Source organism: Rhea americana, unplaced genomic scaffold (assembly GCF_003343005.1).
Source record: "Rhea americana isolate MKP2758 unplaced genomic scaffold, rheAme1 scaffold_15, whole genome shotgun sequence".
Lineage (NCBI taxonomy): Eukaryota > Metazoa > Chordata > Aves > Rheiformes > Rheidae > Rhea > Rhea americana.
This window is the reverse complement of record NW_028185594.1, coordinates 513709-531571: the sequence shown is the minus strand read 5'-3', so window position 1 is coordinate 531571 and position 17863 is coordinate 513709. Positions and strand designations below refer to the sequence as shown.

Genomic DNA, 17863 nt, shown 5'->3' with positions numbered 1-17863 from the left:
AGCTCTTCTCAGACTCTTGTGATAGAGCAGAAGAGAGGGCCTTTACCTCAAGCCTAACAAAGGCTGTGTAGAAGCAGCTTAGACTAAGCAGTTGCTGGCATCTTTGCTACTGGAGAGATGCTCATCTTTGCACCTTTCCATGCTTGCTATTCATTAGAAAGAGGAATAAGACAAGACAGATGATGAGCATGGCCCAGATGTGTGAATTCTACTTTGAGACCAAAAGGAGCCACCACTGTTTAGTATTATTTGCTTCCTTCCCATTTCCCTGAAACGCTTGCAAAAATAATGCAACAGCTAGTTCTCCTGCAACACTTCAGCGAGTCTTTTTTACAGGCCACACACTTCTTTCTCAGAAAAGTCACTTCTGAACATCTCAAATAAGAAATGAAGCCTCAAGGCTCAGCAACATAGAAAAGACTATTTTGCAGCTGGAAGAACAAAGCCTTWAGAGAAATATTTCCTATGATACCTTCACCATAATTACACTTCCTCTGATGTGCCCACCATAAAAATATTTCTTAAGAAAATTAATCTCCTTGTCTCCCTCAGTAATTATCTAATCTCAGTTACTTCAGAAAAAGTGGAAAGATGTTTCGGGGATAAGAAAAACCCAGAAGATTTTTTTGAAAAAGCAGTTTAAGACAAAAACATCCGGAAGTACGAGTTATTCTATAATTATATTGCTTTGAATCTACCACAAGACTGATGCTAGAAAGTAACCTCCATACTCTCACGTTTCAGTTTTATACACAAAGCCACCCTCAAAAAAAAAGATACATACATATATATGCGTATATACATACATATATACACACACACACACATATATATATATATATATATATATATATATTTCACCCACCCACACTTACCTGTTAACCCCTAAATAATCTGCCTTAGACTAGAGGTCACAGCCATTCAAAAAGGTTAGCTAAATTTCATAGAACGCTGCCTGAAATACACAGATAAATTCCAAAGGTGTTGCCTGAAAATCATTAACTTTTGAGGTCCATAGAGTTTAAGGTAGGAATTTAAGATAAAAGTTTCTCTAATCCCAGAAGGCAAATCCTGGACTCATTCCTCTTTAAATGCCCCATTCATTGATGCACATTAAATTTATGCATTTTAGTAGAACACTGCAATAAATTCAGATGTTCTAAGAGAGGTCCAGCTAGCTCCCTACGCTGTCTGCAGCCAGGGCCACGAGCAGATGGACTGGAAAGAYTAGCATACGCTACTTTTCCCAGCTTTCAACTACTTTCAGTACAGAGGACTTTCCTGAGCTAGTCATGGTTTCTGTCTCTTTAGTAACCTTTAACAGATTTTCTTCAATGAATTAATCTAGTCCCCGGCTTTAGGCCACACCAAAACATATAGCACCTAAAGCAGCCTATGGCTATCAGTTCCACAAGTCTACTCATACTGCATGAAACTTCTACTTGGAGTCTGCCTCCTACTAAACTTCCTTTAATGCACCCTTGTACTAGAAGAGACAGTGAAAAATGATCCCTACACACCCTTCTCCACATGACTCATGATTTTATGACCTTGTTTTTATGAGTCAAAACTCATCCAATGGATTAAGGAACTTGATTTATCCTTAATACAAATCTCTTTCTAGACACATTTTATTGAGTGCTATCTCTGCTTATAATGATCAGCAACAGTTGTGAATAATAAGCAGGGTCTGTCATTGAACTCTAGTTTTTCTGTACTTACCTATTGCTTCAAGAGCAGTTTCACATCTGCTTCAATTCTGGCATCAAAATCTAGGTTATTCTACTCTTTGCAAGTTCAGAAGTCTAAGGTGGTTGGACCCAAATTCCAAATCTCTGAAGAGACCTGAAGGAGACGGGTCAGAGTCAATCTCAGGTACATTTCACTCAAAGTATCAAGAACTGCTCTTCATTATGGTATCATGGGATTCTTGATGTGATACCAACTTTGCTGGAAATTATGAATTGATACAGAGGAATCAAGTCACATACAAGCAAAAAAACAAAGACCTTAGGGTAAATTAAAGTGTGGCTTAAAAATTAACGGCCATGTTTTAATGCAGTTTCTCTTCAGCTCCCAGGAAAGAACAAATGGCTCCTAAAATCTGTAAATCTCTGGCCTGTACAGGGGATAGGCAGAGATCACAGAAGGGTCAAATTCCTTTCCGGCAAAGAGCAGAAAAGCCACATTAAGACTTTTGCTGAGATTCATTGCTATTCTGCAAAGAACACTGCAATAGGTATATCGATGCACCATGAAATGCCAAGTTAAAATGAGCTACAATTGTCAAAATAAATGACCAAGCCCAAGCATTATCGACTCAGCAGCTTATTTTCTGCCAGTGTTTATCTGCACCAACCCCCCACCCTGCCAGAAGAACAACAAAAATCCATTCATCCCATGGATTGTTCTGTTTATTAACGAGCCTTGCATTTTTGCTCGCTCACACAGACAAGCAAGTACTCAAGAACTGCATTTAGTTAAGAGTAATGACTCAGTCTAGTCTAAGTGATAGATCAAGACACTCCAGCTCCACAAGGCTAGCAGATACTATCGAAGAGTCTATCTGTTACAGGTGAAGAGTATACTTCTGAGTTGCACAAAGGGTACTCAAAACTACTGTGGGATCTGCAATGGCAACAGTTACAGAAAACACCTGCCTCTTACACTGAAGAGCTGCTCTAGCAGATACGATACAGTCTTCATGTCTGTATCAAATTCACATAAAAGTACTTACATTTTCATCTGCCTATGGATGACATACATATGGACTACTATTTTGCAGCTAAATCAAGCAATGAGATACTCCAAAGTGACTGGCACCAGAGGTTTTATTACAAGACTACTACAAATACACGAACACAAAAATTTGGTTTTATCCCACAACCATCACTCTCATAATGTAATAACGATTACAAGACCCCATCTTCACATTACGAGTTCCAAAACCAAGGAAATACACAAGACAAAGGCAATATATGACATAAGAACAGACAGTTCTTATGAAGAGGAGAAAGAGCAAGTTTCTGACAATAATTTATTATGAAAGAATTAAAAATTATTACAGATATGCAAGAATCAAACATCACTCCAATGCAGCCAGATAAGCCAGTACAATTGTGCAAAAAGTGAAGCATAGTTATTTTTTGCAGTCATTAAATTTCTTTTCCAAAGTAATCATGATATCAATCACCTGCGCCTTACAGTAGTATTTCTGATTATAGAGAATCTGATGCTTTAAAACATCCAGAAAATAGAGTCTTATACAGATTATATATTTACAGGTATGAAGGAGGATGAATTTGGATTATTATTCTCACTGCAAATAACTAAGTTTAGATTAAGATTTGAAAGATATAGGTTTTAAAAACATCTACTGTCATATGACTTCAGGCCACTAGCTCTACTTAATTTCCACTGAGCTCATCCTATGACACTTTGACAAGAACTTCCTACAATGTTCAGCTGCAAAATATTATAAAGAATATAACGTGTTGTCCAACAGAAGAGATACCTACATAGGCAAATAATTACATTCAAATGCATAAGGTCTTACTTTGTTTTTAAATATGAATTTTGGCCTGGCTGGGAGATCTTCACAGACACAACAGATTCTTGTCAACAGACATTAGATGCTGGAGAAACACGGTCACGCTCTGTTGCCTATAAAGGGCTGGTTTAAAATTAAGAACGCTGTAAGAGGTTTCGTTCTGTAAAGTCTTACTTACAAAGTATGTCACTGATCATTATAGTGAAGTTAAATGTAAAATAAAGCTTACTAAATAACTGAAGGCACATTTTTCAATGCAGTATCTTTACCTCCTTCCTCCATTGCAAGCTCATTTATTCCAACATAGTTATCTTCATAAATCATTTGAAGTAATCAAAGCTCTCCTGCATTCCTAAGTGCAAAAGATGAATCAGAGCTTTAGTTCCCCCTGCTGCCCCTCTCCCTCCCCAAACACAGACCAGTGTTTAACAGTGTTTTTCAACTGTTCAAGATTCACCACTTAATCTTGTTCGTGATACAAGGATATTCACTTTACTGGCAGCAGCTGAAATGACATTACACAGTCTATAAGCCAGCTGGAGGGGGCCATCCAGACCTTACCCTGACGAATTTTCTCTGGCTTGAGTTTAGAAGACACATCATAGATGACATACTGCGTGCAAAATCTCTGGTCAGAAGAAGGTTCTGCATGGTATGCCACCGTGTTGATTGTTTGTGTCACATCGCTGTCTGGTTTTGGCTGTCGAACCAGAATTTGTCCTCCTGCTGCTTTGACCAACTCCACAAGATCACTCTTCTGGTGATGGTTGAAAGATCCCAAAAAATAGAAGTAGCATCCATCAAACAACTTTGGCAGCTAAGCAGAGAGGAGAAAAGTATAAACATAGATGTTCACAACTTTGCACACAGGAAAAAAATGGAAAAATCAGTATCAACAAAAACCAAAACCAATCAAAATCATAAGCTAGGTCAGTAACGCAGCAAATAAGATCCTCAATATAATTAAACAGTCAAGTAAAGCCATGCTTACACAGTAAAGCTTACTTCATGTCTGTCTATTTCCCAGTACAATAGAGTTTGGATCCATAACATTCCTAGCTACTGTTACAAAACATTTAACGAACTTACTGCTCCGTTGTTAGGTATAAAGTAGTTCTGTAACRAAGCAGGAAATTCAAACATCCGTCTGTCCTTACAGATCATTTCTATCAGGTTCTAAAGCAGAGCAGAGAACCATAAGGAGGCATCACTGCCTGTGCCATAGAGCTTCGCCATGGACCTAACAGTGTTCCCTCTAACAAGGGGAAGGCAACATTACCCCGATACATAAAAAGGACTGCTTGATGGGTGTTCACAATTCTTTCAATCACCTTGCACATAATCAAATTTCTGTACAAGAACACAAAAATTTTGTATCTATTTCACAAGTGGCAAAGGGCAAAACACACACGGACCAAAGGCCAATAAGACAATCTGTCTCAAGCAATAAAACTCACCAGCTGTTCCCTGTTGAGTCGGCCTCTTTGTGGGCCACCTTGGATTTCATACTTCTCTTCTTGTTCTCGAACCTTGGTTTGCAGACAAGCTTGTACCCCTTGAACAGCAGCAATAGAGAAAGCATTAGTTCAAAACACCAGGATTATTTTTTTAAAGAGAAAAATCCTCATAGCTTAACAGAGGCTTGCATTTCCTTTTAGGGACTAAGCAGTTACACTAAGATAAAAAGACTGCCTGCAATACAAAATGTTGCATAAACATGACAGTGTGTCTCGTTTAGCAATTTTTTTCCCCTTGACTTGAGAAGAATTTACAATAGGTTTAAAAGATACAAGTTAGATAGGGAGAAGAAATATCATACTAAAAATCAGTGCTGTAAACACTAGGAATTACCAGCTTTTCCTCTCACCCACTGAAAGGTCAACCACTTACTGCCAAATGTCAAATCTGCTGATCATTTGGAAGCTTAAAGCCAGCATGTAGAAGCAGCTCTGCAGTTAAAAAAATGAGACCAATTGCCTGATAAAGAGCAATTACAAAGCAAGTACAAAGCTGTTTCTGAACAGCTATGGACTCAAATAACAATCAGATAGGATTTCAAGGTCTAAAATCAGCACAAAACTGGAGATTTACGCTATGGTTTAACAGTGGCATTCATTTTTGTTAGTAGCACTGCATAATGAGATTGTCTTCTAAAGTCAGCGTGGTTTTGCCTTGTTCTAAGGCTAGTTATTTTTTCTAATCTAGAATGTGCTGATGCTAATGTATCGCTAACATTAGTGGAACACACTACCTGACCTGACTTTGGAAAGAGAAACTGTTTGTCACTTATCCAAGGATGAAACATTTTGCCTGCACATGCGATGCACTCAAAAGTTACCCGAGAAAGTCTGCAAAGCTGATTTTGGAAACAGCTCAGGAGGATTACAGTTGTCAAGGTTGTGACTTTTACAGTGGTGTTTCAGTAGTACCCTTGTATAGTCTTTCTTATTTATGCAATCTACTTCCACTCTGCAGATAGGTAACTTGCAATACCCAAACAAAATACAACCAACTGAACAAGATTACAAGTAAAATGAGGTGGTTTGGCCCTAGAAAGGAAGAAAACCTAAGACCACAAAAAGAAGTGTCATTGACAAAGGTACGTGGATACCATGGCAGTAAGTAGCACTACTAAATCTTCATCTAGAGAGAACTTGAAAGCCAACTGTTATTTAGCAGCAGCTTATATAAACTCACAAAAGCATTAGGAATTAGTATTTTCATTTCTAGCTCTTTGAGTTTACATTAAAAAAAGACAATTTGATACAGAAAACCATAACTGATTGCAATATTCCTTTGTTACGCAGGCTGACAAACGTAAAAAAAGGAACTGACTAGTTGCATACTACAACAAAACACAACTGCCTCCATGTACAAGTATCAAGGTGAGTATCCACACTTGTTATAGCTAATTCCTTCAAAAATCAACACAAACTTGTACAAAACCAGAAGGGCAACTTAGTCATCTATTTTCCAGAAAAGCAACTTACATATTCATTATTGATAACAGCATTAAATACTGATATTGTACTCAAGACACTAACTGATTTAAGTTGTTTCAGTAACTCCCCTTCCTTTTTTTCCCTTAAGATCACCACAACTGGTCAACAGAATTTCCTCTGTCAATTTGCCTCTAACTTACTCTAAGGCTATTCCTTCCTTCCAATGAAATGCAGATGTTAATAGGTACAACTCACAATAAAGGAGAAGCCATCTCATCCAGTCTTAAAAACAGAACCGTTCATTCATTATAAATTCACTATAAAGAACATGTTTTAATTCAATCTGCCATCAAAAGCTCAATTTCAAAGATTTCTGCTACACAGCTGAGGTTCTTATAAGCTGAGTACATCACAAATAGAGCAGCTAGTGCCAGTATCAGTAAATGAAGCAAGTTTGATATGAAAGTAATAAAAGCTTGAATGAACACAGAACACTATGATGTCTTTTCATAGTTACTTCCCTGAAAAAAAAAAAAAAAGCTAAAATTTAATCATGAAAGTGACTAATGTTAGTGGAATGCCTATTTCAGCAGAAAATGCAAAATATTTTAAGTCTGTCTGTATGTCTGTCCATTTCCCACTGTCAAGTCCTCCAAGGAATTTGATTGCCAAAATTCAACATTATATGTATTAAAAGTTTTTCCAAGATAGCAAAAAGAGAGACTCAACTAGATTTGTCCTATTTCCACACAATTCATCAGAACCACCAATTAAATGTGCATATTTCCAATTTTTAAGAAAGCAAAAAACACCATTTGTCTAGTGGTTGCATGATCAGCTCTTCAGAGAAGGACCTGGGAGTGCTGGTAGATGACAGATTGACCATGAGCCAGCAATGTGCCCTGGTGGCCAAGAAAGCCAATGGTCTCCTGGGCTGCATTAGGAAGACTGTTGCCAGTAGGTCGAGCAAGGTGATCCTGCCCCTCTACTCAGCCCTGGGGAGGCCTCATCTCGAGGACTGTGTCCAGTGCTGGGCTCCCCTGCACAAGACACATGGAGCTACTGGAGAGAGTCCAGCGTAGGACTACCAAGATGATCAGAGGGCTGGAGCACCTGCCCTATGAGGAACGGCTGTGAGAACTGGGCCTCTTCAGCCTGGGGAAGAGAAGACTGAGGGGGATCTTATCAATGTCTACAAGTACCTGAAGGGAGGGTGTCAAGGGGACAGGGACAAACTCTTTTCCATTGTCCAAAGCAACAGGACACGAGGCAATGGGCAGAAACTGAACCACAGGAAGTTCTGCCTGAACGTGAGGGGGAATTTCTTCACTGCAAGGGTGACCGAGCACTGGAACAGGTTGCCCAGAGAGGTTGTGGAGTCTCCTTCTCTGGAGATACTCAAGGCCCACCTGGATGCAACACTGTCTAGCATGCTCTAGGAGACCCTGCTTGAGCAGGGAGGTTGGACTAGGTGATCTCCAGAGGGCCCTTCCAGCCTTACCAATTCTGTGATTAATTTTAAACTTTTCTTAACCAACTAGAATCAGAACAGATCTGTGTCTTTGTCGCTTTTGTGGCACATACACTGTATATTCCAGTCAGGGAGAAAAATGCCCTGGATGCAAGTTTTTAGTGCCCAGGTGTTTTCTTTAAGATAAAGATGTTAAGAGATGACATTGGTAGGCTACACTCTTTGTGGAGCAACAGACTCCTGGTATGTTTCTTGGTGATGGGAAAAATAGTACATTTTTGCTTCCAGAACATATTATTTATGCAAGATGTAGAAACAGAACTTGCTCCAACTAGCAGGTCCTGTCACATTTGCTAAGAACAAATGTTTTGGGGGACTATTGGACTCTAGGACTTCAAATGACTTCTTCTCTAATGCTTTGTCGGTGTGCAGGTAACAAAGAGGAAAAAAGAAAATCGCTAGAATCCTCAAGTTCTGCAGTCATGCTTCAGGCTTCAAAATACTTCAAGGCAATTTTACTGTCAACAGCACAATGACTCTGTGGTAAGAGTATCACTCTGAAAGAGACAGTAAAGACAGGGTAACAGCAGAAGGATAGCATTAGGACCAGGGCAGTGAGGCAAACAGCATGTCAGACTTGTGGTCTATTTATACATTCAATTAATTGCTATAATTATCAGCAGGTGTTTGAGGAAGGTGCTTACAACCCTGAGGTGAACAATTAAGGTGTAATCCATCCACAGGGGAAGGTTTCCTACCAAAAAAACAGCAAGTTAAAATAATTTAAGTGAGAGACCAGTATGCAAGCTGTCCATTAAGTGCAGACATTGTTTAGATGGGTTTCTTATGTTGCCTGTTTCTCTTCACTCCTGCACCTAGTAAGAGATTTTGCACTTTCAAGAGTTAAATGATTCAGACATCAAAAAAAAGAAAACCCAGCAAAACAAGAGGGAAGTTGTCATATTGTCTCCTGTTGTCATATTATGAAGAGAAAAAGAGAGAAGCACAATTTGAGCCTTCTCATTATGCAAATCTCTAATGAATGCGATTATTCACCTATTCTCTGCTCATCTCTTTCCCCACAGAACTTCCCATCAAGTCACTCTTCTAGATCACTAATTTTGCCTTATTGTTTTCAGATATAGTGATTCCAGCTAGACAAAACAGCCTAAATGAGGTTTTGCAGACAGCATGATTGGCTTTGGTTGCATTGTGGTAGCATTTGGAAGCTTCAGGCCTGTACCAACCCTCTACCATGCTACTAAGCTATGATACCACCACCACAAAAAGAACATAGATCCTTGTGCTAAAACCTCCTCTCAATTTCACATTTGAAATAGGAGAGATACTGATAGATGATTAGAGCATACTGCAGGGCCTTCCAACATTTTTTCAATACCATTAGGGCTTTTATTTTCTGTGACAACTTCTGAGTGCCAAACTAAGTTGACTCAATAAAGCCCAGGTCTTTTTCTTGAGTAGGTCCCATTAATTTTAAAAGCTGCTAATACGTACAAGTGGCTGGATAACGTGATAGTTCCCTTTTTATAGTCTCTCCACCAGACTTAGTGTCATCCTGATTAAGAGCATCAATAAAAAGAAATAAAATGCTATACTGTACACAGGGGCGTATCACTGAACTACCTTTATAGGGACATTTTCAGAAGCTCTGTTGACCGCACGCTATTCCTATTTAAGAAAGGGGTACAGCACCCTTCGACTCCAAACAGGAGCCATGATAAACTGCCTCCTAGCACTCCTGAAATTACAGACAGTCTTCTGTTAAACATTGTATTGAAAAGTCAACACTGAGAATTTGATGTTGAGACACTAGTCAAATTAACCAAAAAATAAATTATACTATTTTCCTAACTAATAAGCAATTATTGCACCATCAATACTATGCTACCTCCCTTCTAAAATATGTTGTATTGGAGACAGACATCTTAAGTATCAGAACAGGATTGATAACTCCTTTAGGGAATGTCCTTATCCTTCTATCCTTCTAGGGTTTTCACAGGTCAGAGGGTAACAGTGACACAATAGGCAAAACAGAAAAGTTTGGAGAGAGTAAACTTTTTTACTCCTCGAACTAGCAGTCTATGCTTTCTTCACAGGTAAACCTGAGCAGATTTCTAGTCCATAAAACAGGATGTGACCACTCTTTAGTCAGAATCTCAAAAAAAAAAATCTTGATTTAGTCCTTGATACTATTGTTAATAAGAGCCTCGGATCTGATAGGTTTGAGGGTGATCATATTTATTCACTTAACATGTTCTCTTCCCTGCAGAGAAAAGGGTGATTATTGTAACTCTGCTTTAGAGGCCCTCTAGTTTATTCACGGTAGATAGTATAAGTCTTGCCCTTTTGCAGGTAGGCAACCCAAAACAAAGATTCTTTTTCCATTTCACATGGACCAGAGCTGTTTTGCAACACACAGTGTAAATGTGCAAGCACTCATTAATAACAGCTTACTGCTTGTCCAGCAAAAATACACACATGTGGACGAGACCGCAGTCGTGGAAGCATCACATAAGATTCTTCCTAAAAACAGGGAGCATTAGAAGTTACAAAGAGCCGATTTAGTGGTAGCATATTGTACAAATGTAAAGATTGTTTGCACCAACGTCTATCGAAAGAAAGGAGCCTGCATTTAGGTCTCTAGAAAATACTGCAGGCAAGAGATCTGAGCATAGTACAGTGATGCCACCACATCTGGCACCGAGAATATTGTTTTCTCCTCGCTGACAAGGTCAGTAAAGCATCACTACTTGATCTGATCGTTACTTCACTAAACCACTTCCCCTACCTTATCACCTTCCAGTACATAAGGAGCAAGCACGTTAAATGGATGGCCACTCTGGCGGTATCATTAATTGACCTTTGACAAAACTGGACATACCAGTACTGGAAAAAAAAGGAAATCATTATTTTGCAAAATTTATTGGGATCATAGCCCTATAATCCTTATTCATGTAAGTCTTATGATTTATAATGAAACTAACTGCATCAGCAAAAACAGTTTAAACAAGGTGTAGTACATAAGAATTAGATGCCAAGAACAAGTTGTAATCACCCACAGATACTCATGGCTAGTTCTCAGTAACTCAATTAACCGTAGTGAAGTTTCGCTGGATTTGCATTAATAAAGCAAAGAGCAAGGGTTAGTCTCAAAAATCTTTTAGAACAGCTGAGAGTAATTTAGAAATACATGATAGCAACCAAGAAGATAAAATACTACACATTCAAGATCTAACAGAGACTGCAACTTCTTTGGTTCACTCTGCACTGGGCTTATGCAAATTGAATAAAGCCTGATGAGATCATTTTCCTAGAAAAGAAGGAAAACTGGTCTGAGAGAAAGCCTTAGAGGAATTGGGCAAGACTAGCTTCAAATTGCTTTCATCAAGAGTATTATTGGTCTCTACAACAGCATGCAAAAAAGCTTAAGATTTTTTTTTTTTAAATATTTTCCTCTTGGATGCTTACAAAGTAGCTTCAGAATCAGATTGTTGTGAGCTGAGATAGAGATCTCACTGGGTGAAATAAAAATGGCCCATTTTTCCCAAAACAGAGAACTGCCACAAGATGCTGCAGAGACTAAAATGAATCTCCTTAGAAAGGGAGCTGACAAGTGAATTCAGGTGATGGTTATTAAACATGACAGACCAGATGCTCAGAAAGTCCTTAAACACTGATTGCCAGAAGCTAGCAGTATGCAATATGAAAATCATTATTTGCTTTAATAATAGAAGTATCTCTTCACTAAGAAACCACTATCAGCCACAGCTATTCTCTTGACTGATCATCAAAATAGCTGGAGTTGGCCATTCCTAAGGTGCAAAGGTTAGGTTAACCTTCACAGGAAGCACTCATCCTCACTCCTGAGTCTGTTACTTACCTTTAAATTAACAGGATTGTATTTCCCATCCTTTCCCCTTCAACAAGCTTCCTAAACATGAGGTTTTCTTCAAACCAAAAATGAGTTAAAACAAAAGAATTCTCAGCATAAGAAAGAATTAACTTCTGGATTATACCAAACTGAAGAGAGGAAGCACTAGGTCTTGGCAACATGGTCTCCTCTTCTCCTGTTTCAGTCCATCCCACTTAGCTCTGCAGAGCAAGGTAAACGTCACACTGCAGACATCCTCTCCCCCACTTCCTGCTCTGCAAATGCCAGGAGCTTCACAGTCTAGATTCGGGAGACTATTTTACTTGAAGTCAGCACTTTTCCTCTCCAGAAGATGCAGCCACAGTGGGAGTGCAGAAGTTTAGTATTACAGATGTAAAACATTTCTCTTCACTGTAATGCCAATACAACAAAAAGATTCCACCTCCAATATATATATACATATATATATATATTTTAAAATCAACTCTGGCATAACTGTGGGTCCTTTTTTAGAAGGATGCAGTTGAAGTAAGTTTCTAACTGCAAAACATGAAATTCCACTGATCAACAGTTTTAAGTTGTTTTAAGGAAGGGAAGGCTTGAAGTATCAGATTCTTCTTTAAAACATGTTTATGCGTGGAAGAGACAGCTCAGCCTTAGAAGCTGTCAGCTCAAACCGGCTTTGCCCTTCTCTTGACTAACAGCCTAAACAACGAGTATGTCGCTGCAAGAAATACAGAAAAGTGGTTTTGCCATGTAACGCGAGTCTTGCAATCCACTGGCCCTTCCAGTCATCTCCCAGTTGTTTTCAGTTCATAAAGGAAAAAAAGAATATTTTTTTTTCTTTTTCCATTTTTCCATTTTTTTTTCTCCCCTTCTTCTTTAAATGAAGAGAGCTGAACCAATAACACTGCTTATTCCCTACATCAGTTTCCCTTACCTGGAGCAATGAGATACTCAAGAGTTCTGCCTTGGACTTGGCTGCAAAGACTGGCACAAGCATGTTTCAACACATATTGTCACAGAGATCATTTTTCTTTCCCTGCTTTAGTAGTAACATTCAGAGTTTAAGGAAAAAACAAAGCTGAAAAGCTATTAAAGAGTTCTGCTGGTTTTAATTACAGTTCTATGATCTATAAAAAGCAGAGAGGAAACACAGTAATACTTGAATCTTTGTCTCAGCCTACTTGCCAAAGGAAAATGATATGCTACTTTGTGCCCCTATTACAGTCCCAGAAATAATGAAGGCAATAAAATAATGAAAGCAATGAAAGATATGGCCAAGGGCAAGGAGCACAGTGACAACGGTGTCTCAATTGAATTCTATGCTGGTGTGAAAGTGGATATATTGCTGACAGTGCATTATGTGTGGGAAATACGGAACTAGCGACTGGTTAGGCAAAAATTTTCTTCTGTAAAGTTCTAATATTGTGTAGTGGTAACATCCTTTCATCCTGAACTTCTAGCACAAGACAAAAGCAATCCCAAAAATGAAAACATATTTTCTTAATCCTGACTGTCTAGTATTTGGAGTCCTCATGCTTAGCTCAAATTCTACTGGAGAATTCCTCACTACCTCTTTACTGATACTAAAGGATGCTTTGTCTCTGTACAGACACATAAGTTGCAGCACTACAGAATTATACATAAAGATGCAGGCAGAGGAAGGAGATTGCTTTTTAGAGAAACACAGCATAAACCCTACTGTAATGAAAAAGTTAATGATAAATACAGACTTCAATGAAACTTTTTTGCAAGCATGCAATACTTTAAGTGGAATAATTACACAGGCTACAACTTTAAAAATAGTCAAATGCAGCTTACTTTGTAAGAAAAAAATATTCACTTGTATGCACAGTCAGCATTTCATTAAGTGCTAAACTGAGCTTTGTTTTTCCAAATAATTCAGTGAAGTTTTTGAAAACGTTATTTGTTTTGAGTGAATGTTTAGAATACCGAACTATACGAAACTCCTCTTTCAACTTATTTGCAATGGCTTTGACAGCAGCAAGCCAGAGTGCATATGCCCTTCTGGAAGTTTGTGTCACATTTGAGCAGATTTTTCCAAATAAAAGCCAAGAACAAATGATAAACAAACAGAGGAAGTATGGAAAAGGAAAGACCTCTTTTCCTAGACAAATGTTCCATCAGGAGTCCCATTATTTGTTATAACAATCTTTAACTTGCAATGACTCTGAAGAAGACTAATAACAGACTGGTGGGAACAGATGGAGTGGTGCTGTTAATTATAGGCACTTAGCTGCATCAGACCCCATGAGTTATTACTAACATTTCCCACTAGGGAGGAGAATCGCTTGCTTTTAAGAAGTATGTTACTTACTAAGCTCGGAGCATTAGCAGACAGGACTGTACCTATCAGTATTCTAACAACCCAAAATAGAACAACTGCAAACAAAATATATGAAAATATTCTCTGAATAACTCCCACCCTCAAAAAAAAAAAAAAAAATCTATTCTCCCTCCCCCAATCTCAATTCCAAAAATTATGGTCTTCCACACGGATTTAAAATCAACTCTCACTAAGTTAATCTCCCTACCACTCAGTGAAAGAAAGCAACAAACCTTTACTGGCAGCATTAATTCTCCTCATATCCAACTAGCAAACAGACAAAAATGAAGTAAAGGAAAAGATCCCTAACATGTATGATGGCAGGTATGTTGACCTCCTGTATGGTTGTAAGTAGCTTTATACCAAGAACCTGCATCAAAACGATTCACCACAGAAACAGATGTTTCAGTCTTTCCTAAGCAGGATATTATTTCAGACCACCTGAACACTCCCTTTCTCATTGCACAATCTAAATGTCAGTTTTAGGTCTGAGTCTGCATCCCCACCTTCAAACAGAAAACTACCTCTCCTCCCTTCTACTTCTCAGCAAGTGTCTGAAGTTACTAAACCCTCTGCTTGCACGAGCATAAACTATTTCTCACTACTAGATATTCAGCAAGAAGTTATTCTTTGTAATGACAACAGCATAAAGGCAATACACAGCTTTCTTTTTCCAAAAGCTTCTAAGAGCCATCACAAAAGCCATCGTAGGTGATGCAGAAGGCATCTCAGGAAACTTATTCAACAGGCCCTTTAGAAAAAGGAGCAGGGCCCAAATCTATTGGCTATAAGGAAGCCAAATGACTTTCCAAAAAAGTACAGTTTTCAGAGATCCTAAAGATGTGCTTTCTTCGAAAAACTGCTAAACCTCTTAGGTACTTTAAGCAATGCCTTCATAATATTAGCAACAGAAGAGAGTTTAGACCATTAAAGACCATTACATTCCGATGTTCATTCGGGCAGTAGAAAACTGGAATGAATGTCTATGAATCCTTCCACCGATAATTAACTCGTTTGCAGTGTACTTATTAGCTGAAAGGACTTTGCCATAAAGGTCAAGGGGAAGAAGATGGCTTTTACAACTACTGTGAAAGCAGATACTAGGAAAATAATTAATAAAAACCAGAACTCAGGATAGAAGTTCACAGGCTGTGCAGCAAAGCACACATCGCACAAAACACTAATGGTAGACTGCATGACAACACACCAGAACAACTACTTGTATGTTAGGGGGATGCTATACAGGTCATCTTCCCTTGGAGGGTTTTTTTTACATGAAGAAATACTATGTGCAAGCTCTGCGGGTTCAAAAAACAGGTACTGATAGTTACACACTTGTTCTGCTTACACTTTCAGACGGATGAATAAGACAGCTATACCTGGCAGCTCATACCTGTGATGGCTTAGAGTCAGTAAACAGCATAAAGCTTGGGCAGCTTTTGCAGCAGGAAGGGCAAACAGGGGCTACGATCAGCTGACAGCGTAACTTTTGCTGTAACTTCTAACATCCAAGAGATCTGTTTATATTTAGACAGGCAACACCTTACCTTCCTGCAGGCACTGATTATACACCCCAGGCAAGCAAACATTTTCTAACAATTTCAGTAGAAGCTATATACACACAAAATTCAAGAACTCAACAACATGCCCCCTCCTCCTCTCCCAGGGTATTTATCATAATCTTCCTAATCATGCTTAATGTAACAATGAACAAATCCATTCTCCACTGACACATGGGGTGGGACCTACTCTGTGCATCTAATAATGCAATACACGTGCTTGCCAGGGAGAAGTAATTGTATTTAATCAAAACTCTTGTCACTCATAAGATTAAAAAGCACACTTCATGTTAAGGTAGTATCAATATTAGGGCAGTTGGTGGAAAAAAAGAGAATTCTCTCAGGAAGTCCACCCACAACTGCAGGAGAGGGAAGAATTTCATATATTTAATACTTACATTCAAACTTGAGAACCCAACATCCAGTCAGAACAGCCATCATGCATTTGACAGTCCTCGGCATTGGAACATCAGGGATAACAAGATGAGTTACTAGAAGAAGAGTTACATGAGGACTAAAAGCTCATAAAAACCAGAACCACGCCTATCTGAAAAGCATCAATCACCACTTAAAATAAACAGGTCTTAATGATTTAGAAATCACTTTTGAGCACAAATATGATTTGAGCTTTTTTTTGTTTGAAGAAACATGTCTGTAGAAGTGCCATTAGAAGTTGTGTGTTTTAACACACACTTGCTGAAAAAAGAAAAAATCTCATACTTTCATAGTTCCAAGATTCACTTAAAGGCTCAGGTTTGCATAGTAGTGTTTTTCTACCTTTTAATTATACTTAACTCTGGCAGGAATTTTTACTATTAATTTCAGCGCTTTACCACAAGACTAACAGAGCTGCAGCTCACAACTTTGGAGGAGTAATTAGGGTATGGAGGAAAGAGGAAGAAAAATTGCCTCAGTACTTCCTTCCTTCATGAGTAAGAGAAGCAATACTCTAAAGAAATAAACTAATAGCATCAAGACATGGAATGAAGACAATGACCTCAAAAGAGAAAAAACACACCCAAATCCTGTAAATTGGGCTCCATCAACTTAAAAAAAAAATTGAAGAAAGCTGGTAGGTGAAAAGAATGTTGTCAACTTACAATCAGTGCTACACTCTAAGGGCACTATCTTTGTAAGACTCATTTGTATAGAATAAAAAGCTTAGAGGATGTCTTACACGCTAAGAAACTTTAAAGTCAAGTTAAGTCTCAAGTCACTCCTTTCAAGGAATGTTAAGGGTGTAGGTCTTCAAGAAGGAGTTAGGGATTTTAAACAATTAGACAATACAGTCAAATTGCTCGCTTCCCCTAGAAGTCTCCTGTCTCAGCGAACAGGCAGGCAAAAGAGTGCCCAAGTTCAGGTTTGCAGACTGCTTCCTCACACTTGGGCAGGAAACAGGCAGAAATGCAGCTTGCTTTTTCCCCTCTCTGGTCCCTGAGGAGAAGCTCTTAAGAGGTTGATAGAGACCATGAGCCAAGTCCCACTAAACAATCGGCCTCGTTTTTCCTGCGCCTCTCTGCAAGAAAAGCACCCAAGAATCTTATTATACCGGTTAACATGTAACACTACATACCCACATTCTACTAATGCTATAAATAATTCAGAGATGTTATTAGGAATGATAAAAATTGTTGCAGCTAATGATGTGCAAAAGTGTAGCTACTTATGGTATTCAGACAGAGATGTCTCAACAAGGGTACATACCTGCGTTGTTAAATTCGGTACATCTTCGAGACTTCAGAATTGTTGCTAGCTTATTCAGCAATTTCTGTTGCTCTGAACTAAGATTGCTCCCAAGTATTCCAAGAGGCCCCTCCCTTGGCTGGCTAGGGCTCATTGGCTGCATTAAAAAAATAGTCCTACATAAGCTGAATGTTCAGGATGATAAAGAAAGCAACTAATCTGTTTGACAGTTTTATTAAATATAGAATAAGCATTTCGAAAAACAATTCATGGCAAGCTTAGTGGACAGGGTTCATAAATAAATCTACATATAACAAGCTAGTTCTAGAGTGAAAGTTGACATTATAGATAGTTGGCTTACTTTATAGGAGATACACAAAAATTGTTTTGGTATCAGTGTTTTTTTTTTTTTTTTT

The 17863-nt window shown here is 38.5% G+C and overlaps 1 protein-coding gene across 1 annotated transcript in view; it reads right to left on the bottom strand.

Moving 5' to 3' along the window:
- Nucleotides 1-2813: 2813 nt before the first annotated feature.
- The window catches only part of BARD1 (BRCA1 associated RING domain 1), a 46165-nt gene continuing 31115 nt past the window's right edge, over nt 2814-17863 (bottom strand). The window contains exons 8-11 of the mRNA XM_085299320.1: nt 17469-17604; nt 16163-16255; nt 5008-5105; nt 2814-4367 (exon numbers count right to left, since the gene is read on the bottom strand). Coding sequence (XP_085155446.1) covers nt 4038-4367; nt 5008-5105; nt 16163-16255; nt 17469-17604 — 657 coding nt within the window. The 3' untranslated portion in view covers nt 2814-4037. The remainder of the gene's footprint in view (nt 4368-5007; nt 5106-16162; nt 16256-17468; nt 17605-17863) is intronic.